This window comes from Puma concolor, chromosome B2 (genome assembly GCF_028749965.1).
Source record: "Puma concolor isolate L17-30 chromosome B2, mPumCon1.1.hap2, whole genome shotgun sequence".
Classification (NCBI taxonomy): domain Eukaryota; kingdom Metazoa; phylum Chordata; class Mammalia; order Carnivora; family Felidae; genus Puma; species Puma concolor.
The window spans coordinates 53,642,498-53,670,366 of record NC_141671.1 but is presented as its reverse complement, the minus strand read 5'-3'; the positions used below and the strand labels follow the sequence as shown (position 1 = coordinate 53,670,366).

At 36.3% G+C, this 27,869-nt stretch overlaps 2 protein-coding genes across 4 annotated transcripts in view; one reads left to right on the top strand and one right to left on the bottom strand.

The window, feature by feature from the left end:
• Positions 1 to 27,869, top strand: part of HMGCLL1 (3-hydroxy-3-methylglutaryl-CoA lyase like 1) — a 296,847-nt gene that overhangs the window by 227,457 nt on the left and 41,521 nt on the right. The gene's annotated exons all lie outside the window — the stretch shown is intronic.
• GFRAL (GDNF family receptor alpha like) overlaps positions 1 to 27,869 on the bottom strand; it is a 61,154-nt gene that overhangs the window by 2,869 nt on the left and 30,416 nt on the right. For all 3 annotated transcript variants that reach the window (XM_086707093.1, XM_086707091.1, XM_086707092.1), the window contains 2 exons: positions 1,031 to 1,126; positions 870 to 942 (listed from right to left, as the gene is read on the bottom strand). In XM_086707093.1, the coding sequence (XP_086563219.1) occupies positions 870 to 942; positions 1,031 to 1,126 (169 nt within the window). The remainder of the gene's footprint in view (positions 1 to 869; positions 943 to 1,030; positions 1,127 to 27,869) is intronic.

Here is a 27,869-nt window from a genome sequence, read left to right as displayed (position 1 = left end):
TGTGTGTGTGTGTGTGTACATGATATATATTCATATATGCAAACAGACATATATTTCTTCATTACATGATACTCAAATTGTATGCAACTATACACACATGTATAATGAATAAGCAAATGAACATCATTGATTTATAAATACGAGTTTTCTTAAATGAAAGGTAAGCAGATGGACACCATTTATACCTATTTGTCAATGTTAAATAAGTGGAAAAATTTAGACCTTGGACATTTAGAAATCTAGAGATTGATATATCGCTAATGTTAAGTCTCGCATGGCCGCTGGAACATTACCGCATTCCAGCAACAAGGGCAGCCAAGGAAAAAGATTTGGAAAGAGTGAATGAATGTCAGGAAATAGTAATAAGTCTTTCTAAGGGTCCTTGGGAGGCCTCATTAAATCTCTCTTTTAATAATTGCATATTAAAACATGAACAAAGTTTTTTTGCACATAAGAAATTAGAGGGAAGAGGAAATCTTCAGGTAAATATAAACTGTGTGAAGCACACAACAGCTCCGTGCTGTTAGCTGATCAATTCTGCAAATGATTTGAATAAGGAATGCAGCAAAGTTCAACTCGGATTTTGTAGGAAAACCAGGGGAAAGATTGATAACAGTTTAATTGGGGGGAACAATGCACATGTGCTTGTAAAATGCAACATAAAAAAATTCTCCCTGATCACATTTCTCTTGCATGTGAAGACTTAGAGTAACATTTCCATGGACCTATCCCACATTAAAAAATGATTTAGTATGTCTTAACAGAGAAGCTTTCATTCTCAGGCCCTTTGTAAAGTCTGCCATTGTGAAATGTGCTTTAACTAGGCTGATTCTGTTCCAGCCCTTCCCTTCTGAGTTGTATCCAGTTACCTCAGTTTAAGCATAACCAGGAGAAGGATTCCACAGGTGACTGTCATGCACATGACAGCATAGATTACTTCTCCTAGAAACACAAGATTTAAAAAAAAAAAATTAACGGATTTTTAGTGAGAATAAATAGTAAAAATAGAGGATAGATTTTTTTAACTGACCATTGAAGGGGGAATGAAATCCACTTAGAGTTATTTCCTTCGCATGTTTTCTTTTATGCAATGCAATGCCTTTGACATTAGACAGGGTCGGGTAATCTGAAAGAGAATAATGAAAATGAGATTACAGTATTTAAATGTTTCACATTACTTTTTCTCCATGGGTTGCAATTTGCTTTATATTGTATTACAGAGCAGCAATTTATTTATCACACTATCTTAATAAAATCTGATAAAGATAAAAGTGGGAGCACTTTCCTTACATTTTAACACCTCTTTTTTCTACCTTTTAATCAGATCATTTCTTTACAGAAACTGTTTTGTCTTTTTTTTTTCCAAATGATAATTAGAAAAGTGGATTACACTTTATGACAGTTCATTGCACTTTATACAAAGACTAGGGGGAAAAAGCAGCAAGTTTAGGCTACCCATTATGATAAATAAAAGATTCCTTTTTTTACAAGAATTGTTGTTTTAATGTGATTTTAACAATATCAGTTCTCCCTAAGACTCACTGTATTTATGAATTCCAATAGACTTTCTAAACTACAATCACTCTGTTCACCCCTCCACTCAGACTTCAAGATCCAACTTTACTTATTTCACTATTATGTCTCTTTTAAATTCCTTCAATTTCTATTGTTGCTACCTATTTTTTGTTACCCTTAGGGGAAACTCCTGGCTGCTCTATGGCCGTAGTCTTCATGGGAGTATTTTGCTAAATGCATTTCTAACTTACTTCACAATTCACAAGAGAAAAATGTGTGATCCTTAAAATTAATTAACAGGTTCATTTTAGGTGCCTTTCACTGATAATTTGAAGTGAAATCACTCCTAGCTTTGACTCAATTCAATGCAAATATGAATGTCAAACATACCAATAGCCCAATAACCAATTTCTTTGATGATGAAGATTCAGGTAAAAGATTGAGTCTTTCAAAAAGGTGGAGGATCTCATGAGATAAATCTTCCTCTTGAGACAGGATTTGCTGTCCTCTCTGATTGTTTCATGTACTTTGAGAACTGGAACACTAAGTATGAGTAGACTGCTGTTTGTAGAAATGAGTGCATCACATAGTGGAAATACATCTGATGACAATGAGTGACAATAGGGTTTGAGTAGGAAGGGAGATGAGAAGACATATTACCATTAGTCCCATTCCATCCTCTCTCCACCTGGCGTTGCTGCTGTTCAGCAGCCAACTGCTTGGAAGCCAACATTTGAGGTCTATGTTAGGAATAATCACCAGAAAGCACAGAAGACAGACTTCAGATCAGTAACAAAGGTCTCAGGGTGGGGCCAAGAGAAGGAGCCAAACATAAGAGGTAGAAAAGTGAGGTTTTTTTTTTTTTATTAGAAAACCTATTTTCAAGAAGTCTAAACTCTAATGCAGTGAAAATATTTTAGCTCAAGATTTTTAAATCTCTTATTTACATATTGGATTATTATATATTTCTAGAAGTCTTTCTTAGGAACTGAAAAATCTGTAATGCAATCGGTTTACATTACTCTTCTAAATGTAAAAGTAATAAAGGTAGATTGTGCAATTTTTTTTCAATTTTTTGGTTATAAAATACTTTTTGTTGTTCACTAAAGTTAGAATAGAAAAATTGAGCTATTTCAAATACAATTTTTATACTAGTGGTTTCTTTTTTTGGATGAATCTTAATCAAATTTATCTTACAAATTTTAGTGAAACAACTTATATTAAAAGTTTAATTCAAATCAATTCAGAATATGAAGAGTAGTTTTACTTTAAAAAAAATTCTATGGTGGCTCAGTTGGTTGAGTGTCCAACTCTTGATTTCAGCTCAGGTCATAATTCACGGGTCCTGAGATAGCCCCGTGTCAGACTCCATGCTGGGTGTGGAGCCTGTTTAAGATTCTCTTTCTCTGCCCCTCTGCCCCTTTCCCCCACTCATGCTCTCTTTCTCTCTAAAAGAAAAAAGAAAAGAAAAAGAAAAAAAGAAGAAGAAAAAAATCTATGGCATTTTGTGATGTTGTAAACATTTAAAAATGTTTTAATTCTATAGCATTTTGAGGCAGATTCATGGTTCGAATGTAAACGTATATAATGTACATTGGATAATTATGTGAATGATGCTATATTTTCCTTTATGAAATTCTATCCCTAAGTACATTTGGTCTAGTTAGGTACAATGATTCATCTTTGCATAAGAAAAAAGGTCACTATTTTGACAAATTAGGCTACCTTTTAAATATATCTTCCTAAAGTGATTGTTAAACATTCACCTAGCAAAATTTAGAAAGAATCGTCTCATTCACTAAATTTCACTCACATGGAACTCATTAACAAAGTTATAATAGATCAATGACAGAAATGTTAGCTAATGATCCCAGTGAAATTTTTAATGTGTCTAGCAATCACTCCACAATCTTAAATATTGCCCCCTAGGAGGATACCGAATATCAGTTAGAGAGATTAATGTTACAGAGGGTTTCTTGGCTACTGAAGCCCATTGGAGATTCTCTTCTGCCTTTTATAAACAGTGAGGTTTACAATGTTTTATAACCATGAAATTAAAGTCGGCAGAGTTAATAACCAACCTCGGTCCCACACCATCTGCTATATTTATAGATAAACACTGTCAGTGACTTGTTTATCTTAACTCATACCCTAGAGGAGTTAAACACTATTATGAACTATATTGTAAAATCCCTGTACATTTGACGGGAAATCAAGATTAATTTCAGCCTTATGTTAAGAACAAATTTAAATAGTGTTCTCCCCAAATGAGCTACAGAGATCTGATCATTCCTTTTTTTTTTTTTTTTTTTTTTTCAAATCCTTGTGCAGCAGTGGCTGAGGGCTGATGGGATCTAAAACTTTACTTTGTATAATTTATATGATATGGTAAATACATAATTAAAGATATGATACATCATATAAAATCTAATGATTTAAAAATAAATGTCATGGGGTGCCTGGGTGGCTCAGTCGGTTGAACATCCAACCTCAGCTCAGGTCATGATCTCACAGTCTGTGGGTTCGAGCCCCGCATCGGGCTCTGTGCTGACAGCTCAGAGCCTGGAGCCTGCTTCAGATTCTGTGTCTCCCTCTCTCTCTGCCCCTCCCCTGCTCATGTTCTGTCTCTCTCTGTCTCAAAAATAAAAACATATAAAAAAAATTTAAAAATAAATGTCAGAATAGTTGAAATAGAAAGTAAATATAATCACAAAAAAACTTTTGCAGAGAATAATTTAAAAAATATATTTTATAGTTATTTATTTTAATTGTTAATGTATCACATGGCATAGTTAAATTTTATTGTCTTCTTACCATTTTTAAGGAAAAGATTGCCAATACCATGGCAATATCATAGTAAGAATGAAAATTCGAGGACGACCTTCTTGCATATCCAAGGATTGCAGCTATTTCTAATTTGGCCATTATTTTCTCACCTGAAGGTATTTCAGTTCCCAAATTGGAAATAATTTTTGAATTTTTTCACTTAATAATCAGTAGTGATATTCATGTATCATGGACTCTTTCAATTATTAGTGTATAAAACCTTCTAAGATGAATCTAAAAAGCGTTGCAGTTGGGAAGAAAGGAAAATATATAAATATGTTTAAAGTATGAAAAAAAACAATACATTAGTAATGTGATAAACTGAGGTATTAAAAACATACAATGACAATATAACTCCACTGCTTCTAAAATGTATGTCGTAAAAAGTAAATTGAGCAAATAATATGCTTGACCTTAATAGACATAACATGTATCAACAAAGCACATTCATTTATTTAGGGCATAAACTCCAAAGAAGACAAAACAATGTCTTAGATTTATCTTCTTGCACTATGTATGGGTAAACAAATGGTTGCCAGGGGTTAGGGAGAAAGGGAAACTTAGAGGTATTAGCCTGCTAGTTTGCAATCCTCAGGAATTCCCTGATGAAATCTATAATCAGCCCCCCATACACAGAGAGCAAGGAAAAACTAAAGAAAAAGGTAAGCCATTCCAGATTTGTAGGTGGATGTTTTAACAAGGGAACTTATATACGAGGCTTGTCTTGGGCACTCACAAGATAGTAGATCTTGGCACTCACCCACCAGAAAAGTAAAAGTTTATACAGATGTCTTAAATGGGGTTCAGCCACACAGACAGTTCATATGGTCTCAACAACACATTGCTCTCTCAAGACTGCATCTTTGAAACACCTCTGGCTATGAGAACAGAGAACAGGGAAGGTGGCAAGGATCCTCCAATTGTCCTGGTATAGCTCACATGTCAACCAACAGTAATATCTTCTGGCGACCTCCTCCAACATAATCCAAAGGTACAAAATTTCAGTTATGCAAAATGAGTAAGTCCTAGAGACCTACTATATGCCATAGCGCCTAGTGCTAGCAATGCTATATTTTACACTTAAACATTTTCTCAGAGGGTACCTATTAAGTTAAATGCTCTTATCACACATGCAAAATAATAGCAAATAGAGGACAGGAATAAACTTGTGGAGGTGATACAGATTATACTTATGGTGTAGATAGTGGTGGTAGTTTCCTGGTGTATATTTACCTTGAAGCTCATCAAGCTGTATATATTAAATATGTACAGTTCTCTGTATGTCAACAAAAACAAAAGCAAAAAACATCTCCTTGAATAAGTGTACCCTGTAGAACATTTGCCTTGATCTTTTGGCATGAACCAAAAAGCTCAGTGTTAGTGAATGACGGTATTGACAAGCGTGGCAACTACTCTTCGGTCCTCCGTTGAATAACAGTGTTGTTCACACGTCAAGTAGATTTGCTTAGAGATTATAGTGAGTCTCAGCTGCACTACTAAAATATCTCGAATTTTCTACATTTTCCTTAATAGTTTCTGCAAATAATGAAATAGCAACTGAGACAGCAATTAGAATGCAAATTATGTATCGGTATCTGATAACCAACACTAGATTATTTTTTTTTTTTTAATTTTATTTATTTATTTTGAGAGAGACAGAGACAGTGCCAATGGAGAGGGGCAGAGAGAGAGAGAGAGAGATAGAGAGAGAGAATCCCTATCAGGCTCTGTGCTACCAGTGCAGAATCTGATAGTGGGGCTCGAACCTCTGAACCATGAGATCATGACCTGAGCTGAAACCAAGAGTCAGACACTTAACTGACTGATTCAACCAGGTGCCCACTATGATTGACTTAGAAGGCAATACTTTTACATTTTGGAATTAAAAATATATGTCACCTGTGGGCTCATATAAAACATATCTAAAGATACAGATTGAAAATAGGATTAAATATTCATGGTTAGAGTATATGTCAATAAATATGTGATTATATATATATATATATATATATATATATATATATATATATATATATATATATAGCGGAATTACAAACTGGATGGGATTCCTTAGATGATCTAATTCAAACTTTCCATTCTTCCTCACTGTTCACACAAGTAAAACTATTCTAGGAATGAGCCATTTCACACCTTCTATCTTTCTACTACTGTTGATGGTCAGTTCTAGTTAAAATATAAAGTATTCTAGACATCTCTTTTATCACCTCATGATGATAAACCTACCTTCTTTTGCCTAGCCCTCTGGTTGCTACATACATGTATGTTTGTTTTTGTGGAGGGAGAAAGATCAGACTGTAAGGAGACCTCATGTAGCAATGGTTTTCAAACTTTAACATGAATCTCAGTTTACCTTAAAATGCCAATTTCGAGTCAGTAAGTCTGGGATGAGGCAGAAACTCTGAATTTCTTACAACTCCCCAGATGCTGCTGCTGACAGAATACACACATACACAGAAAGAAATGCATATACATACTCATCCAATACACAAAATGCTTTACTTCTGTATATATGATGCTTCATACTTTAAAAGGCACTTTGACAAACACTGCTAAACTTTATAACATCTAGCCAAATAGGAATTATCTCCACTTGATAAAAACAAACAAACAAACAAACAAACAAAAAAAAAAAAACCCTCAGACTCAGAATAGTTGTCTTGTCCAAGATCACAGACTTGGTAAATAGTAAAGATGCAATCTACAAAAGTATGTAAAACACTTTCAATGTTGCCCGGTGTGGCAGCCAATTGGATTGAGAAATAACCTTGAAAAGTAAGAGGGGCAAGTTGTATTTGATAGTGTTGCACGATAAGAAGCATTTAATAGTAATATCTGCTTGCAAATGTTCATGACCATGTATGTTTCTGTAGCTGAAATCTGCAATAGAAAAGGTGACATAAAGCTAATAACTAAAGCTTCTGAAATGACTCATATACACCTGTAAGATGTTTCAACTTCTGCACCCTTCTGAAATATGTTAATCATTTTCAGTGTAATCGAATAAATCAGCCACTTAAACTGTGACATTTAACAGAAATTAAAAAAAAATAAATGCTGCAATTTTCAAGGTAGTTATCTTAGACTATGATATCAGTATGAGCATTTTCTGTTTTTACAGATGTAGAATTAGGACTATACATAAAGCTTTCCAGAGTGTTCAACAGGCAAAGGGCACACAAAGAATAATGCACAAAAGATCAGTTATAACTGTTTAAAATCAGACTTGGCTATTTCTTTGGTTGCTATAATCTGTGTCTATATTGATACAACCTGAATCTTGGATAAATATATAAAATAACCCCACTGTTTAAAAACTGCCTCTATCTGGAATGAATTTATTGGGGGAAAATGTGTTCCTGAAATTTAAGAGTAATTTTTACCTTGAATTATATTATACACGCACTAGGAGAGCTTGTAATGAGACAAAAGTAAGATAAGAGTGGGAATAATTTACACTGTATTTAATCAATTTCATAGTTTTTGTTTTTCTATATGGAGGTTTCTAACATACAGAAATATTTTTATGAAAAAGTATATGTGACAATACATTAATTGTCCAGATAGCTTTTGCTTTCTGATGTTTCCACTTGGAATTGAATGATTCCCTAATGTCTGCCCTTTTGAAAATGTGTAAGACTTCACCTGGCTAGCTTACACAATTTTTCATAAAGTGATTGAAAACACCAGGGAAAAGAGAGTTAGGAAAAAAATGAAGAAAAGGGATACATTTTGGAAAGTCTTCATAGCCATTTGGAATGATGAAATAATTCAGAAAGTTTTATAAATTATTGAGTTTTAAAATGGGAAAAAATATATATATAATTGCAGTATCTCTTCCCTGCACATAAATTTGCAAATTTCTAGGAGAAAGCTGAATTTAAAGGATGATATATGTTGTTGGTTTTCCTTAAATAGCAAACTTCTTAAAAATAGACACCATATTTATTCAATTTGCAATATAATATAACCATCATAATGCCATGCCTATGCAATTACCTAATGGCCAAAAAGCATATATTAGCAATTTTACATTTGAAATAGCACATCTGTCACTGTGTAGTGACATATACCAAATAATGTATGATTATATGATGTTTAGTTATTTCTTTGACATTAACCCAGGGTCATTAGATAAATCACATATTTTTCACATATTATCAGTTTTGTAAATGAAAATTCAGAGTCCCATCTGTAATGCATATGGTCACCCAATCAACAATAATGTATTAAGAAACTATTTGGCAATGAATTCTAATGGTCAGGTTTGTTATACTGATGGGCAAAGAGTTAATATTTTGGTCAGTGGATTAGGAGATATCCAAAGCAAAGAATTTTGAGAATTTCTCTAGGCTTCAACTCTCTCATTTATAAAATAAAACTAGTACACCTAGCTTTACAAGATTTTTTTGAGGATGAAAATATTAAAACTCATTAGCATAAACAGGGCTTTTGGAGACTTCCATGAGAAAGAAAGTACAATTATAGGGAGAATGGGAAGGGAAAATAAGGCTAAGAGAAGGGATTCCTTTGATGGTTCCTTTTCCTTTCCTATCCTCCTTTCCTTCCTTTCTCTCCTTGGAAAGATCTTGGGCCAATTCACTGAAGCAGAATCCCCCATTATTTTCGATTTCAGAAACCCGATTTCAAGTGGACATAGTCAATTCAAAGTTTGTTAGAAGAGGCAAAGTTATCTAAATGTTTTCTGTGAAACACGATTCCTGTAGAGCCCTTTAATGTGTTAGCCAAATAAAACATCTTATAAGTAAATGATTGGAAAATTTTAGATTTGACAAAATAAATTCTGTCCTTTTTTTTTCCTACAAGTGTTTTCTAGGTTTTTGGTGGTGGTGTTTTGTTTTTTTACTATAGTAGAAGGGACACTTTACCTAAATTTATTTTCTCCATGGAATATGTCTAGGAACCCACTTAAAAAAAAAGCAAAAAACAAAAAACTTAGAAGGGGTGCCTGGGTGGCTCAGTAGGTTAAGCATCTGAATTCAGTTCTGGTCATGATCTCAAGGTTGGTGAGTTTGAGCCCATATCAGGCTCTGTGCTGACAGCTCAGAGCCTGGAGTCTGCTTCAGATTCTGTGTCTCCCTGTCTGCCCCACTCATGCTCTCTCTCTCTGTCTCTCAAAAATAAATAAATGTTTATAAAATTTTTAAAAACAAAACAAAAACTTAGAAAATATTGGCATATGTGATTGATAGACAAATATTTATGTATTTTGAGTAGGTATAGGATTTTTATTGAGGATAATTATTTTTATTTAGTCAATGGAAAGCCAGATAATATCATACTAATAGTATTTTGTGTTCCTGAATACAGGCACCATTTATAATCATTTCCTCTATTAAGCATACATATATACAAGCACCTGACACCACAATTTCTCTTGTTCTCTATTCCTGAGAGTGAAGCAAATTTTTTAACCTATGGTTTGGGAGATGCCTGACCCACAAAGGCTACTCCTATTGCCCCTTAGAGAGATTGGTGTGATGCAACATTAATTCCACATTTGCTGCCAGTTAATCTGCCATACTTCAATTTCTCAATTTGTCCTCAGGGGACATGGAGAATTTAAAATCTGCCCTCTACTTAGGAGACCCATTCCAGCAGAACGAGAAGGGGTTCATGGATCATTTACACCTAGTCACCTATGAATGTCCACAGGACCCCGTAGCAGAAACCACCATATTTGGACCCACATAAAGATTTTCCAGATAAGTAATTACTTCCTACTTCAAAACTAGCACCATGGCAGTCAGCATGGGAATATATTGGTAGGATGATACATGACCCCACTCTTATGAAGTTCTCAATCTAGTTTCAGGTAAGGGAAATAATTTAAATAAAGTGAGGTGGGAACCGACCAGGGAGAGCTAAGGGAAGGTACACATATGAGGAATGGGGAGAAATAAGACTGATTTGCATTCAGGGTGTTCTTGGGAATCTGATGAAGTTTAGTGATCTCTCTGTCCTCAGACCCCAGCTGAGGTTGGAAAGAAGAAGCACTGGAGAGCAACAGAGGCCTTTTGCAGACAGAAATAGCACGATCAGGACAGAGATGGAGACTTAGTCTAGTCATAGTGAATCGGCTCATTTGGTGAGGAGACTAACTACGAAACAATTCAGATGTGAGAAGATGAAAACTAAAAATAGGTGGTAGAAAGTATTGTAGAGAAGAGAGACAGTGTGTGGTTACATTTCAAACATAGCAGGCACAGATGTTAGAATTGGGTATGGATCAGAAACCAGCTCGGCCTCACCTCAGCGCTGTCATTTTAGGCAACTTACTGAGACTTTGCTCCTTTATTTTTAAAATGGGATAATGCCTACCACAGCACTGATTGTTCCAAATTAAACAAGACAGTATGTGAAAAGAACACAAAGGAAGTGCTCAGTAGATTACATAGTTATTAAACATTTTGCCATTTGGAGTTTTATTTGATACCAAAAACGCAGAGGACTAAATGAGAGGTGACTCTTAGGTTCTTGAGACGACTTGATGTTTTAGGGTACTTCAGTGAATTGGCCCAAGATTGTTCTAAGGAAAGGAAGGAAGGAAAGGAGGATAGGAAGGGGCAAGGGGTAGAGAAAAAGAACCATCAAAGGAATCCCTTCTCTTACCCTTGTTTTCCTTTCTCTTCCTCCCTACAGATGCACATTATTTCTCATGAAAGATTCCACAAACCCTGCTTATCCTAATATGAGTTTTAATATTTTCATCCTCAAAAAACTCTTGCAAAGCTAGGTATTCTAGTTTCATTTTATAAATGAGAGAACTGAAACTTAGAGACATTATCAACCCTCTTTGCTCTTGAATGTCTCCTAATCCAATGACCTAGATATAGAGAATGGTCAAGATGGAGATTCACTGGTAGAGAATGGAAAACACATGGTTGGACAGAAGGGAGGACAGAAGGTGGACAGAAGGGAGATAAAATTCTAAACCACATTATGGTAGGCTAATAGAAGTTCTTAACTAGAAAGAGAGAAGAGGTCAGGGATTTAAGTTTAGTAAGTAAAGGCCTTTGAAAAAACCAGCAGGTGGTGGAGAGTAAGATACATAGATAGTAATTGCTAGGTAATTTACTGATGGAAAAAGATATATATGTATATATTTGTATCAGTTAAAGATGTTACACCTCAAAAATTCCCTTTCAGCTACCTGGCAGTATTAAAAGAACAAAACAAATTAATGTTGAATCACTATTTTGTACACCTGAAATTAATATAACACTGTATGTTAACTAACTGGAATTAAAAACTTTAAAAAAAAAAGAACAAAACAATTCAAAGCAACAATATTTCCATTGTAGAGGAGGAGGGGTGCTGGAATGGAAATTTGGGCCAAAGAACAGTGAGAGAAATTGACTGGGTGGAAGCAGCCGTGTAGAAGTGTTGGAAGGAGCTATTAGGGTTGTAGACATATGCTTAGTGTACATTTTCCATGTAATAACTACCATATGTACTTAAAACAAAATACTATTGTAAGTTTCAGGCCATTACACTAGGAAGAGTGAGTGAAGAGAGATGCAAGTACTGAATCATAGCTGCCTAGACACTAAAGACATCAACAGAGGCATCTTCCTACAGAGACCCCAGTGACACACAGCAGTGTATCACTAAGCTAATTTGCCCTTTGGAGAAAGCACTACAGTCCAATTTATATGGCTTTTCTCCTTGCAGATCACCTTGACTCTCAACTAAAGTAGACATACAATCTGGAATGAGTGGGCTCTGGCCTCTGTCTTCAGCTGAGTTACTTTGAAAGTCCCTAACCTATGCCTACAGTGAGCATCTGGCCACTTGAATAAGGTGCTAATGCAATAGTCAAACACCAGTCCCAGAGTTTTCTGAATACTCAAAGCATATTGGGATTGGTAAAGCCACTCTCCGGGCTTAGTGGCAACCAAAGGAAGCCATTCCACACTAAGCTGAAAGCCAGTGGAAAGGAAAGTGACAATGAGCAATAGTCTCTGTCTGTCACAGATGCACACTCTCATCATATCACCAGGCAAGCACACCGTGCCATATAGCAGCTTTCGTCCATTCTGCACACTCTTATCTACTTATCTACTGAAAGTCAGTTTGCTCACTGTGATTTGTACCACAAACCCCAAATAAATGCTTTTCAAGGAATAATATTTAGAAGAAGAAAAATTATGCTGTGCCCATTCTTACGGTTTACTACATATCTGTGTGATGTTAGGGCATTCTTGCAAATTTGAGACTGAGAGAATATTTGCCGATGTTGGCAATGCTGTAAAAGTTTTTCCTGAACCCATGGGGGGAAAAAAACCTCTAGAAAGAGGTTTGAGACAATCTGATATAGTAACGGAAGATGAAAGATTGTCGTTATCAGTGAATTCTTAATAATTGTCTCTACTCCTTGTTCACCTATCTCATCTACAGGATTTTATTTGTCTGAGTGCCAAATATTCTTTACTCTAAGGAGTCTCCCTTTAAGATGATATCCCAGTATATAGGTGCCAGGGCAATAACTATTAAGTGCCCACATATGGTGTTTTATGGGAATACATGTGATGCTATTATACTGTTGTCACAAGAATACTTGGCTCTTTAAGCCAGGAATACACATGCTCATAATAAATTATTTTTATGACTTCACATACACAATCATGATGCACAGAAAGTATAAAGGAAAGATTGCTTATTTTATGCAGCTTTGGCACTAACTCCATCCCCAATTATAGGCAACAAGGGGATTATATGAAGCCAATGAAAGCATGAGAGTGGAAAATGGAAAAGATAACACTACGCTTTCACATACTGAAGCCTGTTATTGTTCAAACTGTAACAGTATTGTTTTGTTGTTTTATTTCCCTCCATGATCTTAAATGCTCCTTCCTTCTCTAGTGATGCCAAAAGTTGAGTTGTCTCACTCATCAATGGCAACTCTTTAATCTTTCCTTTTTGGCTTAGAGCAAACAACAAAGGTAGTCATGGATGATTCATATCATCTTTCATGCTCAGAGGCAGACATTTTCCCCTCTGTTAAAAACACCCAAGGCTTTAAGGGTAGAGGTGGGAGAAAGTGAAGGTAGGAGACAGCTGTTCTCCTGTTGTTTCTGTTAAGGGTTTGTACACTTCAGTCTTTCCAGATTACAGCCGTGTGAAACATTTTCTGCAAAATAGGAAGCCAAGCCAAATTTGCTGGGTTTCAGGTCTGTAGACAAAATTTAAAACAGCTGGATTTTATTGGTAACTTTTGCACGCAAGTAAACCTAGTGGTGAAACTAAAACCAGCGTTTGTCTCCACTGGAGTGGGCTACATCTTTAGGGGCTATCCCCTCCATGTCTCTTCCCTTGAGAGAGTTTTGAATTTTGAAGGGTCCTAAGAGAAACCTGCCAGATTATTCCTTAGAGTACCTGATTGAAATCTTAGCCAATGAAGGTGGAAGGCACAACCAGATATGAGGCCTCTCATAGTCAAATCTTCAGGGGGATGAGAGGAAGATTGGTCTCTTTCTGTAATCTAATTTTAAATTACCTCAATTAAAATAGCTAATGATTCTCTATATATACTAAACAAAAGTTCCCCCCCCCCCAACACACACACACATAACACAGTAGTGCCTAGTTACAGGGGCAAATAATGGCCAACTTATTGGCTTTGTATGTAGCAGAAGTCCCACCTCATATCTTAAATATGCTCTGAGTGAAAATGATCGTATTCCTTGAAAAAATAATGCAAATTTATAGATTTAAACATAAAAATAGAAGCAATGACACATGCTCTATCATGGTTATATCGTGAGTTTGAAATATGTTATTTATGAAGCTATTTAGAATTTGGGGAAACAAAACAATAAAAAGTAATCCAGCACTAGAGAAAAACATTTTATTACAAATCTCAGTTAAGATCTCTGAGGGCATGAGTATTTCTCAAGAGCAAAAAAAAGAAATGATACACACTATCTTAAAATTTTAGAAAGAAAAAGTTCTTGGCTATCTTTGGGCATAAAAAAAAAATATATCACTTCAGATATATTCCAATTCGCAGGCAGTGACGAGGTTTGTGGAAAGTGCAGTGGCATCAAAAATATCTTCAGTCATCTACCCCAAGAATATTAAGCACATCTAATATCAGAGGTCATCTATTTTTGTTAAACCATTACCCAAATTTAATATGCAAGAAATGTGAGGTATAAGGAGGGAATAACTGACCTCCTTCAAACCACCATGTGTAGGTAGGGCTCAAACTTGTTGCTTAGTTCTTGTTCTTTTTATTACTCCATACTGCCTCCCAACAAACACATTTTTTTTTTCTGAAATTCTCTTGTTATGTAAACATACTCCCTGGGAGATAGAACATCAGTTGTGAATTCTAAATTTCCCACCATTAGATGAGAAGAGCATATTTTGTTTTTTGACATCACAGTTTCTGGTCTCCAAAATCTCCTTGTTTAAATTATGCATCTATTGCCTTCTGTGTGACCTTGGACAGGTTACCAAATTCTAGGTGTCTCTGTTTCCTCTAAGGTAAAAGAAAAAAACACCTACCCCATATATTGCTTGTGGAAATTAATCAAGACATATTAAATCAGTAAAATCGTTTCTCACACTTAGTAAATACTCAGGTTGTAGGACACTGAGTAAGCAAAAACAAGTAAACTAGTGTTCATAGCCAGGGTACAGCTTTAAACTGGGAAGCAGTAACTTTAGATGGTTATTAAACCACCATTTAAAGGATATTATATCTTATTATAGCTTCAGTTTCCTCCATGCTTTCATTTCACAATGATGAGTTTGTAAGCAGATCCGTTAAAATGTTCATTGTGGTTTGTCAAATAGTAGGATTATTTTCAAGAGTTTGCCCAGATCCTAGGATTATTAATAATAATTCAATGTTTTAAAGATCTGCTCCTGGCCATTAGTTCTTTACTCTTTCTTCAGTCTATTTGAGGCAGGTAATAATTTGCTCTAAGAGTACCAACACCTGACAGTTATTGCTTTCCATAACAAGTGATGTCAACTATGAAGCTAAATGCATGGTAGAAGCTCATCTATTGGCTCTACCTCTCTATTGCAAAGACCGATGCCTTCCAGAATAGCCCCAAGTACACCATCAAAGAAGTTAGAGCATTCCCATAGTCTAACCTGACAATGGAGTCTAACTTACTCACTGCTATCCTTCTTGAGAGGCTAAGCAAATCCAGGGTGAACTAATGGGTCCTGAGATGATTCTTTTTGTGGAGTTCTGATGCAGATCCCAACTACCAGGACAACTGGCCTTTAAAGTTGCAAAAGTTAATATGGCAGATATGACTTACTCAAGTAACCTTATCCAGTGAATTTCCCTCTTCACCCTTTGGCTGCTCTTCACCTCCAAGTCTAATTTCACACAGTGTGGAGCACACATTCTGTACTACTTTCTAAATACCATGTGTTGGATGCTGAAATTCAACTGATGACACTGTTCTGATGTCTTTTAGATCCATGACTTTTATCTATTAGGTCAGTGGTTATCATGTGGACAGTGAAATTTTGGGGCCAGTGAGCATTCTTCTAGTGATCCATGTTTACTTTTTCATGTTTATAACATGACAACCTTGGCACTAAATACATCTGGGATATATTAATAATTTATTTATATGTAATACAAAACAGGCATCACTTCACTATTCTTTAATCAAAACCAGTGCCTCTCTTGCTGTTGACTCTGGGGATGTTTTATTGTGTGGGGATAAATGGGAGGTGATGAGGTCTTTTGGTTCCCTGACTTGGTAAGCAAATTCAAACATTTAAGAATCATGATTCTAGGGATGGTATCTTTTTGGTGTTCTGAGTCCGAATCCAATGTGGCAGGAGAGAGGTTCCCCCTACCTCAACAAGCAGCTCTCAAGACATCAGCTGGGTGTCCTCTAATTCAACTCAGTCTGACACCACTACCCTGAGATAGCATCAGATACCACAGGTTAGGGATTCAGCCCTATAAGACCTCTCCCTCTTTTCCCCATTTCAGATGCCTGTTGCAAGTCCAGGTTGTTATCTGTACTTCTGAATGACTGACCATAAATTAAAGATTCCCATGACCTCCTCTTTGTGTTCAATTAATTTGCAAGAGTGGCTCACAGAACTCCAAGAAATATTTTGCTTCCTGGATCACTGGTTTCTTATAAAAGGATGTAAGTTAGAAACAGCCAGATGGAAGAGATGCACAGGGGAAGGCATGGGGAATGAATGCAGAGCTTCCAGGTTCTCTCCAGATGTGCCATTTTCCAAGAATCTCCATGTGTTCACCAACCTGGAAGCTCTCCAAACACTGTCCTTTGGGTTTTTACAAAGGCTTCATTACACAGCTATGACTGATTAAATCATTGGCCGTTGGCCTTTAACCTCCAGTTCCTCTCCCCTCTCTAGAAGTTAAGTTGGGATTGGATACTGAAAGTTCCAACCCTTTAACCACTTGGTTGGTTTCCCAGGCAACCAGCCCCCATCCTTAGGTTATCTAAAGGCTTTCCAAGACTCACCTCATTAATAACAAAAGATAACTTTATCACTCTTGTCACAGGAAATTCCAAGGATTTTAGGGGCTCTATGCCAGGAACAGGATAGAAAAGCAAGTATATATTTTTTATTATAAGTCACAATATCACAGTATTTCAAAACAACCCATGTTGAAATGTCTCCAGTGGAAGTTCAGAAGTGTATGCCTATGGTGATCATTCAAGTAAGAGAATATTGCTAGACTCTGGCTGATTTCAGGAAAGAATCAATGAGCATTCTATGCCAGTGATTCTTAAGAATGCAACACCTGGGAACTGGTTAGAAATGCAGATTCCCAAGTTGCATCGCAGACTTACTGAATCAAAAACTCTAGGAGTAAAGACCCAGTAGTAACAAGCCCTCCAGGTGATTCTCATGGAGGTAAAGTTTGAAAACCACTGTTCTAACGGAGCGAAAGTTTGAAAAGCACTGTTCTAAGCTACTATCTCAAGAAGAGCTTTACAATTATAAAGACATCTACTGAAACTCTTTCATGGCACTAACACACATAGTGTACACGGAAAAGAGATTACTACATTGACAAAATGCATCAGGTTGATTAAGTTGGTTCATTTCTCAGTAGCAGACATGTTGTTATATGTGAGACATATAAAGTATTTTATACACACACACACACACACACACACACACACACATGCATACATACATAAAATTAGATATTTTTATTCAAAGGTTCTTGAAGTTGTCTAGGTCATGCTACTCAAAGTGTGACCTCTGTACCAAACAATGTTAGCATCACCTGGGAGCTTTTAGAAATGCAAATCTGAGGCCCCATCCCTAACTTACAGAGTCAGAATCTGCATTTTAACTGGAAACCATGTGATTCTAATATACATTAAAGCTTGAAAGCAACTGTCTGAATTCATCATCTGCCCTAAAATTATCCAAAGATATATATTCTCACTTATCCTGAGAAAATATGACACCCTTAGATCATCTAGAAATAATTCTGGCTCCCACACCACCTGGATGACATCATAATTATTTTCCAGATCCTTCAAAATCTATATTATGAGTTAGTATTTACTGAATTTCACTACATTCTGGATACTTTATTATATAAATTAACTGATATAATCATTGCACCAAAGTTCTGGGTTAGAATTAATTATATTTTATATTTCACAGACAAGAGATAGAGGCAACAAGAGAATAAGTTTTTCAGTTACCTGTCTCATAAACGGTGGAGAAATTATTTGAACCCAGACATGCTGGGACCATATTGCCTCTCTATGATTGTGCTCTATAAGGCATATTAACATTTCCAAACATATCATTTCATTATTAAAGGCATTGCCACTAGTCACAATTTTCAACCAAAATTCAAGAGTGGGGCTGAGGAGGAAATGGGTAGAAGAGGCCCTGTTTATACTTTAGGTTTGAAATCTCATAAAGGTTAAATACAATGATTTATCCCTGAGGCCCCAAACCCAAATAAATATCTGGAGTTCTAAGACTACATGTGAAATAACATAAAAGCCAAAGTTACAGAATTTACCATGAATCCATATTTTTACATTGGATGGTAACTAAAGTCATGCTAAAGAACTGGTTTGTTTTTATTACTTTTTGTATTGCTAACTTATAACACACATGCTCATTTTCTTTTCTTAAAGTAATTTTTTAAACTTTTAAAATGCTTATTTATTTTTGAGAGAGAGAGACAGAGGATGAGTAGGGGAAAAGGCAGAGAGAAAGGGAGGCTCTGAGCTGTCAACACAGAGCCCGACGCAGGGCTCGAACCCACAAACCGTGAGATCATGACCCGAGCTGAATTCGGATGCTTAACCGACTGAACCACCCAGGTGCTCCCACACATGCTCATCTTCTAAAGAATATAAAAGAGTTTGCAAATAACACAAGATCCTAAGGAATAATAATTAATTTCTAAGAGGAAAAATATACATTAATTAGTGAGTGTCTATGAATCGAAGGACTACAAATTCACTATGGAGCCACTTTAATCCAGAAAATACAAAATACTGGACTATTTAGAGGCTATGTTATAAATATGAATACAGGGAAGAGAAATTCTGTCGAGTGTTCCTTGGAAAAACAAGAGACTTTTTTTAGCACCTGGACTGAATTTGAAGGAAACCGGACTTGAATTAGAGTTTTGTGTAGAAACCAAAAAAAAGTCAGTGGTTTTGGCTAGATGAAGTGATTTATTTAAAGCCAAAACTTAACATAAAGCTCCTGGAATACTAACCTATGTGAATTGGCTATAAGAGAAGATGGGGTGTGTGTGTCCATATGTGAGAGGGACAGAGTGGGAGAGGGTATTGTTGCAATGGGATTATCTTCCACAATTCACTTGGCTCAATGTTTTATTCATAGTCTATAATCTTCCTTTCTCAGACAGCTAGTGATCAGATGCAAATAAAAAATTAAGAATATATATGAAAGTGAGTTTGAACTTTTATGAACCCATATTACACAATCTTTAAATGACTTTACTAAGAATAAGTGTAAAATTTTATGCAGTTTAGAAAAAAAATTTAGAACTATATATTATGCACCTACATAGATATATGGGTGTGTTTAATGAACTTTCTATTAAAATCTACACTAGGGAAATATTAGTTTTAGATAGAGACCTTCACTGGAAACAGGTATGAAATGTTGTAAGGTATGAGGAAATGCAGCCAAATATAGAATCCATCCATCGAATATAGAAAAGATAAATAAAATGGCCTTACTAGCAATCTTGATATCCAAGATGAGGCCTCCATAGACAAGTGGGATAAAGGGCTACAGAAAAGAAATTAAGTGGTAGAAACAGGTACTAATTAGAAGGGCTCTTTTCTTAAGCATCTCAAAAGACTATATACATTTTTAGGAGTTTCTGTATTAATATTTAATAAGAGACAGCTAGTTTTACAAATCTTTGGGAGATAATCTTTTTTTATCTTTGTTATTAATAGAGATAATAATCTCACAGAGTTTGTTAAGAAAATACCCATATTTAAGAGCAAAACTGTTAGGATCAACTGTTTATTTACAGTGTTGACACCATCCCAGGATCAAATGTAAAATAGTTTCCTACTACTCAGACATTTTGAAAATAGGTCTATAAAGGGGAAAAGTGTTGGAAAGCAGAAGGGGTTTGAAATGTTTTTATTAAAGTGAGCAGTAGCACCCTGGTCTTGTTAATTCCTGATTCTTTTGGTCAAATATTTGAATTGAAAATTCCAGCTTAAGTGGAAACATAAATGAGCGTGGTTGTTAATAAGGAAGCTGTACTATTAGAAGAGTTCTAATAAGGGAAAGAAAAACAACAGTATTCAGAAGACAGTGCTGCCATGGAGACACAGTAGACATTGGTTCATTCATTCATTCATTCATTCCTGTGTTCATTCATTCATTAACTATTTATTGAGTGGCTAATGTATGCCAACTGTGTTTTTAGGCACTGGGGTAAAGCGGACCACCTTGAAAGCTGCCTGGTATTAGTCTTGCCTTTCTGAGCACAGACGTTTCTCATTCTCTGAGAGGTGTGAGCGAAAGAGGCTTTGGGACTGATGGCCGGTGACCAGATTTTTCCCACATGTGGATTAGAGCAGCGGTTCCCAAACTTGGTTGAAAATCGCAACCACCTGGGTCATTTTCTTTTTTTTAATACAGATTTCTGAGCTCCACCCCAGGCCCATTGAATTGGAATAAATGAAATTAGGTAAAATGCATTTTAAACAAAGTTTCTAGATATTTCTGAAAATTAATAGGTTTGAGAACTAAAAATTTAATGTCCATCCTCTCAATACTTTGAGGTTGTCTTTGTGATCTTCAGGCTCTTCTTTAACATTGGAAAGAGTATTCCTAATAGAGTTGGGGAACCAGCTGGCTTTAGTGCAACATTAATGTAGAAACTCCTAACAATGTGTATAGTCTTTGTAAAACATCAGGAAAAGAAACCCAATGGTCCAGTCCTGAATCTGGGACCAAAAGCAATGATATTTTTTTAAAGACAGGACAATTAAAGTGTATAGAATATTTGATATGTAATGGACACTTTATCCACTTAATCTCATTCACACTCTAAATAAGTAGAGTTTTTGCTAATGCCTAATAGGAGAATTACAGCACAGACCCCTCACATTCTGCAGCAAGGCTATGCCACCTGCAGTGAAAGACCATTTGCCATTTGAAATATAGCCCCTAATAGTCTGCTGAGTATTATAAGATCCATTAAGTCATTGGTTCCCAAAATGGAGAGCACAGTATACCAAGGCTATATATAAATATATCAAGGCAAATAAATTTAAAAAAAAACAAACAAATTTTTGGAAAAAGCAAACTTGGAAGATTGTAGACAAAGTGAGTTGAATGAGGTGAAGAGGCATATGGAAACACCCATGGTAGTGGCACAAAGTAGGCAGATCTTTTTATCTCGAGTTAATGCCTTGCAGAGCATCTACTATAGAACAGGACCTCAACAACCAGGTAAACTGATGATCTACCCAGTAGAGGTCAATCATGCCCTCTCTTCAGCCACGCAAGTCCTGTGCAATGAGCATGAAGACAGCAACTCAGGTGGCAAAGATGGTGGCTATGCATGGGCCCCTCAAACTAGATCATCTCTCCCTAAGGCTGATCCATCAAAGTTCTCCTAATAACACCAAACCTCTTGGCAACAATAGTGACCTACACTGTGCTCACAGTTCTCCAGGTTGGTGGCAGAATGATGATACCATTATCCCTTCACTCTGAAGGAGGCCATCATGCATATGTATTTATCTTTGTTCTTTACAATCAAAATGCTTCCCTAAATGCCTAATCCATCCTTGTGTAGATGCATCCTTACAATGTTTACCTTGAACTTTGCACCATACACTTCCTTCTTTCCTCCTCAGTGATTTTCTGTCACTGCAGCATGAAATGTACATTGGGCTCTACTTGGCATTCATAGATGAACTATCCACAATTTCCAGGGAATCAAGGCTCATGGGACCACTTGTCAGAAGTGAAAGACCAGATCCAAAGAACCAATACTTTCTCCTTTCTTCTGTCATGAAGACAGTTCTGCAGGGCATTTCTCCAAGCACCTTGGAAGATCCCAAAAGGATCAAGACAACTTGAAAGAGGTAGAGTGATGGTGTGAATTGACTACTCTGGACAGCATTGTGCAGAGTTTTACAATAAAGATGTAAGCCAAGTAGAAAATAGCTGGTTTTCAGACAGAGATCAGCTAAAAATAAGGACTCTCCAACACTGAAAGCTGACTGCTTCTAGATCCCAAATAATAAGAGATAAGACTGAGAAAGATCTCCAGGGGCTCCTGGGTGGCTCAGTTGAGTAAGCATTGGACTCTTGATTTCAGCTCAGGTCGTGATCTCATGGTTCATGGGTTCAAGCTCCTCATATGGCTCTGTGCTAAAAGTGTGGAGCCTGCTTGGAATTCTCTCTCTTTCTCTCTCTGCCTCTCCCCTCCTTGTGCACTCTCTCTCCAAATAAATAAATTTAAGAAAGAAAGAAAGAAAGAAAGAAAGAGAGGAAGGAAGAAAAGAAAGAAACTACAGTTGTAAAACCCCAGTATTTTTGAGTTAAATTGACTCAACTATGCAGCAAAAATCAGATTGAAGGTATTACATTTTTACTCTGGTCTATTGTTTAGAATAGCTTAAATCATTAAATGAGAGACGGGACATGGGGGTGAGGAATCAAGGAAATAAGGCAGACTTGGGAACCAAGTCAAGAAAACACTTTTTTTTATTGTGGATACTGGCACATGTAACTGAATAAAAGCAAAAAAGATTAGAAACCTAACACGTTTTTAAGAGATTATGCTAAAGGAGCCACTAGTCCATTTGCAAAAAGTCTGTGCTAAACTTTTAACGCCTCAAACTGTATGAACAGGATACAGTCTATGAGAGCTCCATATTCTTCAAGGAGGGCATTTTTCCCTAAATCTTCTTCAGATATGGCTATGGAGGAAGATGGATAAGGAAGAACTTTCCAGTGGGCAAAATGGGAACCAGAGAAGCTGGTTCCTTCCCAGGTATCCAAAGAAATCCACACTGCAAGAGAGGGTTCACAGTGTCTATCAAGCAGGATCTCATTACTGTGTTCTAATACTCTACCATTTTTCCTTATTTTGAATGGAAACTTTTACTGAGGTTATTTTATCCTTATTACAATATATGCTATCCCTGTTACAATATATGCTATATAAGTATACTATATATGTATACACACACACATACAGTATGTGTGCAGTGTTTGGTGCTTGTGTTGGAGGGATGACAGGGAATAACTAGTCTTTTTTAGTCATAGGTTGCCTATGCATTATAAGGTACCACAACATCTGGATTGCACATCACCCAAGATCTAGAATAATTTTAAAATCCAAAAGAAAATATTAAGTAGGTGGGCAGATAATTGTATCTGAAACTTAGAAAAGAGGTTTGCCACAAAGACTGTAAATAAGTGCAAGGGGTAATGATGTGGCCACAAAGAACATCTCCTGGGAGAAAATTAGAGGGTTACTCTGGTAGAGAGACTACGGCTAATCTTTAAGCAACATAAATATTAAATGGCCAGTTGGATGAGCTTACAAGGTAAACATAGAAGAGGCATCCAGAGTGATCAAACAATTAAGAACCAAGAGAGAAAAAATGTGTATCAAGAAAGAAAGAATTAAACTGTTATTGAAAATGGCTTAAGATTCCAGTAAGACAAAGACTTCCAGAATCTCTGACATGGATGTGGTTGTCATCTTGTAGGATATGTTTTATGAAGGGATCTGTATCCAGAGACCAGGCCAGACTGGGTAGATCAATATGTAAAAAGAGATGAAGAAATTGAAGTAATGAACACAGGCAACTCTTTTTTTGGAAATTTGGCTGTGACAGAGAGGAGACAGGGTATTAATTTGTAAGTTTTTTTTTCCCTTTCCTTTTCATTCAAATGGAGATCCTTGAGTATATTTAGAAATGAATAGAGTACTTCTATTTCTAATAGTATGACAAAATTGGCACTGTAACCAATCACTCTTTTACAAGAATATGATTAAAAAGTCCTGAACACATTTTAAATGAAAACTTCAAATGTAGGTAGAAAAAGCACTTACTAAAATTCAATGTTCATTTTTTTTTAAAAAGGAGTTATAGTCAAGGAATAGAAGGGAACTTCTTTATTCTGATACATAGTATCTACAGACATAATGACAAACATACTTCCTGCTAAAATGGTGAAAGAAGGTCCTTTAAGGTCAGGAACAAGTGTACCCACCATCACCATTTATATTTAACATTTTTCTGTGGGTCCTAGATGTGGAGTGGGGAAAGACAAGAAAAATATAAGAGGCTTAGACAGAGGAAACAAAACTGTAATTACTGAAGAGCATATGATTACATAGGAAACACAAAAGAATTCCAAAACCTGTTAAATTTTGTGAGTGTTCAAAAATGCTGCTGCATACAAATGCATACATGAAAAATCACATAAATTTCTATAATTCGATGACAGAGTTTGAAAGTGTAATAGATTTGATATGGAAGATGTGATTTGCAGCAGCAATTGTAATATTTAGTAATATCTAGAAATAATTAGAGACAATATACAAGAAAATTATTATTGAGAAGTTATTTTTATTGAGACAATAAAAGCTGATCGAAGGAATCTACATAGAGGAGCACCTGGATGGCTCAGTCAGAGAAGCAACCAACTCTTGATTTCGGCTCAGGCCATGATCTCATGGTTCATGAAATTGAGCCCTGAAAGGGGCTCTGTGCTGATGGTGTGGAACTGCTTGGGATTCTCTCTCTCCCTCTCTCTCTCTCTCCGCCCCTCCCCTTTGCACTCTGTCTCAAAATAAATTTTAAGAAACTAAAAAAAGAAAGAAAATCTATGTACATGTATTGCAAAGCTCAATATCATTAAGAAAATACAAAGGCAGGGGCAGACTGGATGGCTCAGGTCATGATCTCCCGTTCGTGAGTTCAAGCCCCAGGTCAGGCTCTGTGCTGACAGCTCAGAGCCTGGAGACTTCTTGGGATTCTGTGTCCCCTTTTCTCTCTGCCCCTGTCCCCACTCCCATCTCTCTCTCTCTCTCAAAAATAAACATTAAAAAAATTTTAAAACAATGCAAAGGCAAATGTCTGGTGGCAAGTGAAGAGTGGGGAATGGAGGAGTGCTGAGTGGAGGAGGGCACCAAGGGGTGGGGCAGGCAGGTAAGAACCCACCTGTCCTAGGAAAAGTAGCAGGAGGCAGGAACACACATGAGCTGAGGCTCCTTGAACCTCGCATATGTCCCAGTAGAGTTTATTTACAAAACACAAATTCAAATATACAATTATTAACAACTTCAAGATGATGTATGCAGAACATGAAGCCCCAAGCTCAGGACCCTTCTGAACACAGAGCCTTGTGTGATTGCACTGGCTACATGCCCATGAGACTAGCCCTACTGATACCCATGTATACCCATACAATGTAATTTTATTAGCTTACTGGGCCTCAGAACTTTTAATATCTTGGTGATTCTCATCTTCGGTCAAGATTGAGAACCACTGTCCTGGGCAATATCACACGTGTGTGTATACAAGTTATGTATCTGGCATGTGTTTATCAGTATGTGGGTGGTTACCTCTGAGTTGGGGGAGAAAGGATGTGATATGAAGTGAAACTTTAAATTAAAAAAAAAAATTAATGATTATTTATTTTTAAGAGAAGGAGAGAGAGAGAGAGAGAGAGTACAAGCAGGGGAGGAGCAGAGAGACAGGGAGACACAGAATCTGAAGCCGACTTCAGGCTCCAAGCTGTCAGCACAGAGCCTGACCCAGGGCTGGAACTCATGAGCTGTGAGATCACGACCCAAGCTGAAGTCAGATGCTTAACAGAATGAGCCACCTAGGCGACCAGAACTTAATTTTTTTTTTTTAAATAACGGCAATGCTTTATACATTAAATTGAATTGTAGATTCAATTATTTTTCATACTTGTATTTTAAAAATTCTTTCCCAAATTATATTTTTTATTCAGGTATAACATACAGTGTTATGTTAGTTTCAGGTGTGCAATGTAATGATTCACAATTCTATACATTACTCAGTGCTCATCACCACAAGTATACTCTTAATCCCCTTCAGCTATTTTACCATCTACCTCCTCACTGGCAACCATAAGTTTGTTCTCTATTTTTAAGAATATGTTTTTTTATTAGACTTTTTCTTTGGTAACTATTAATCAGTTTTAAAAAATATCTTTTATAGCAATGGAAATTATCCAGTTGAAGAACGCATAACTATTCAAGAAATGATTAAAAAAATTTCCTTCTTTACATAACCCAGATAACACATAGCAGGGCCAAGATCTGAACCTGAGCCTACAATATATAAGATCATCACTTTGCCATATAAGACTATGAATTCATGATAATTTTAAGAGGTATGTCTATTAGTGAATACTCACATACTAATACAAACATCTGATTTAAGCAACAAAACTTCCACTTGCCAGTACTAAAAAAGGCAGGTGTTTTGGGCAAAGACTATGTATATGGAAAGAAATAGAGCATTTCCAACAAATCACTGAACAAATGCTCAGCATCACTTATAATAAAAATTCAAATTAAAAATTAAGAGTTTTCTAAGAATGTAATTGGAATAAACTTCTTTTTCCAGTTTCTACCAAATTTAAAAACATAAAAATCCTATGGTTTAGTAACCTCACCGTTTGAAATATATTCTGTTGAAATGCCAACTAAAATGTGCAATAACATTTATCACACCAATCAATGCCTATGGTGATAAACAATCACATTCCATCTAAATGTCTCCATTAACAGTTATAGATAAAATAAATTATGGTATACACACATGCATGCATGCGTGCATATACACCATAGGATACTATTCAAACTTTAAAAAGAATAAAGTCATCATATATGCACACACTTTCAAACGGGCCCACCATATATATTTAAGTTAAAAAGCAGGTTGTAAACCAGCATGTGTGGTTTGATTACATTAAAAATATGTGTATGTGTGTGTCAGTGTAAGAGAGGCATCTGTTTGAGTGTATAGAATGCATTCAAGTTATGTATGTATTACAAGAAAAAAGATTCCAAAAAAATGTACACCAAATGTCTTAACCTTGACCCTCTCTAAACAATGGGATTGGGGGGAGGGATTTATTTTTTTTTTTTTCTGTAGACTTTAAATTTTTTTAAGCTTGAATTATATCCGTATTGCTATGCTTTCCATTCCCTGTAGGATTTAACAGAGAAAGGTAGTCTCTTTTTAGGGAAAAAAAATTTTTTTTCAATGTTTATTTATTTTTGAGAGACAGAGAGAGACAGAGCATTGAGTAGGGAAGGGGCAGAGAGAGAGGGAGACACAGAATTCAAAGCAGGCTCCAGGCTCTGAGCTGTCAGCACAGAGTCCGAGGTGGGGCTCAAACCCACGAACCGTGAGATCATGACCTGGGCTGAAGTCAGACGCCCAACCAACTGAGCCACCCAGGCGCCCCTCTTTTTATTTTTTAAAAATCATTATTCAAAAAGAAAAAAAAAACTTAGTCTTTAGGGGCAGAATAGGGATTGTCCAAATCCTTTTTAGATGACTGTGGGTGCATTAAATAAGCCAACTTTGAGCAAGGCAAAAAGAGAACCTCCTGTCCACGCCAGGTACACTCATACCTATGGACTGAACCTTTCAGTTTAACAAGGAAACAAAACAGTGCTCCTTTAACTCTTTCCACTTCTGCAGGCCTCTGTCTTAACCAATTCCTCCCTGCTCCATGTTTCCCACCCCTCTCCCAGCTCTAGCTGCCACCAATTTGCTCTCTGTTGCAAGATATGAGAGAAAAGTAAGTCTGTATGGATTCAAAGATGAGTAAGTAGGTAAGAGGAAGTTAGTGGCCAAATATACAATTTGTTCAGGATGCTCATTTGCCTGAGCATCTCATCTGGTCCTGCATGCAGGAATGGAGGACACAGAAACACACTCTGCAGCGTGTTTTTGAAGCTTTGT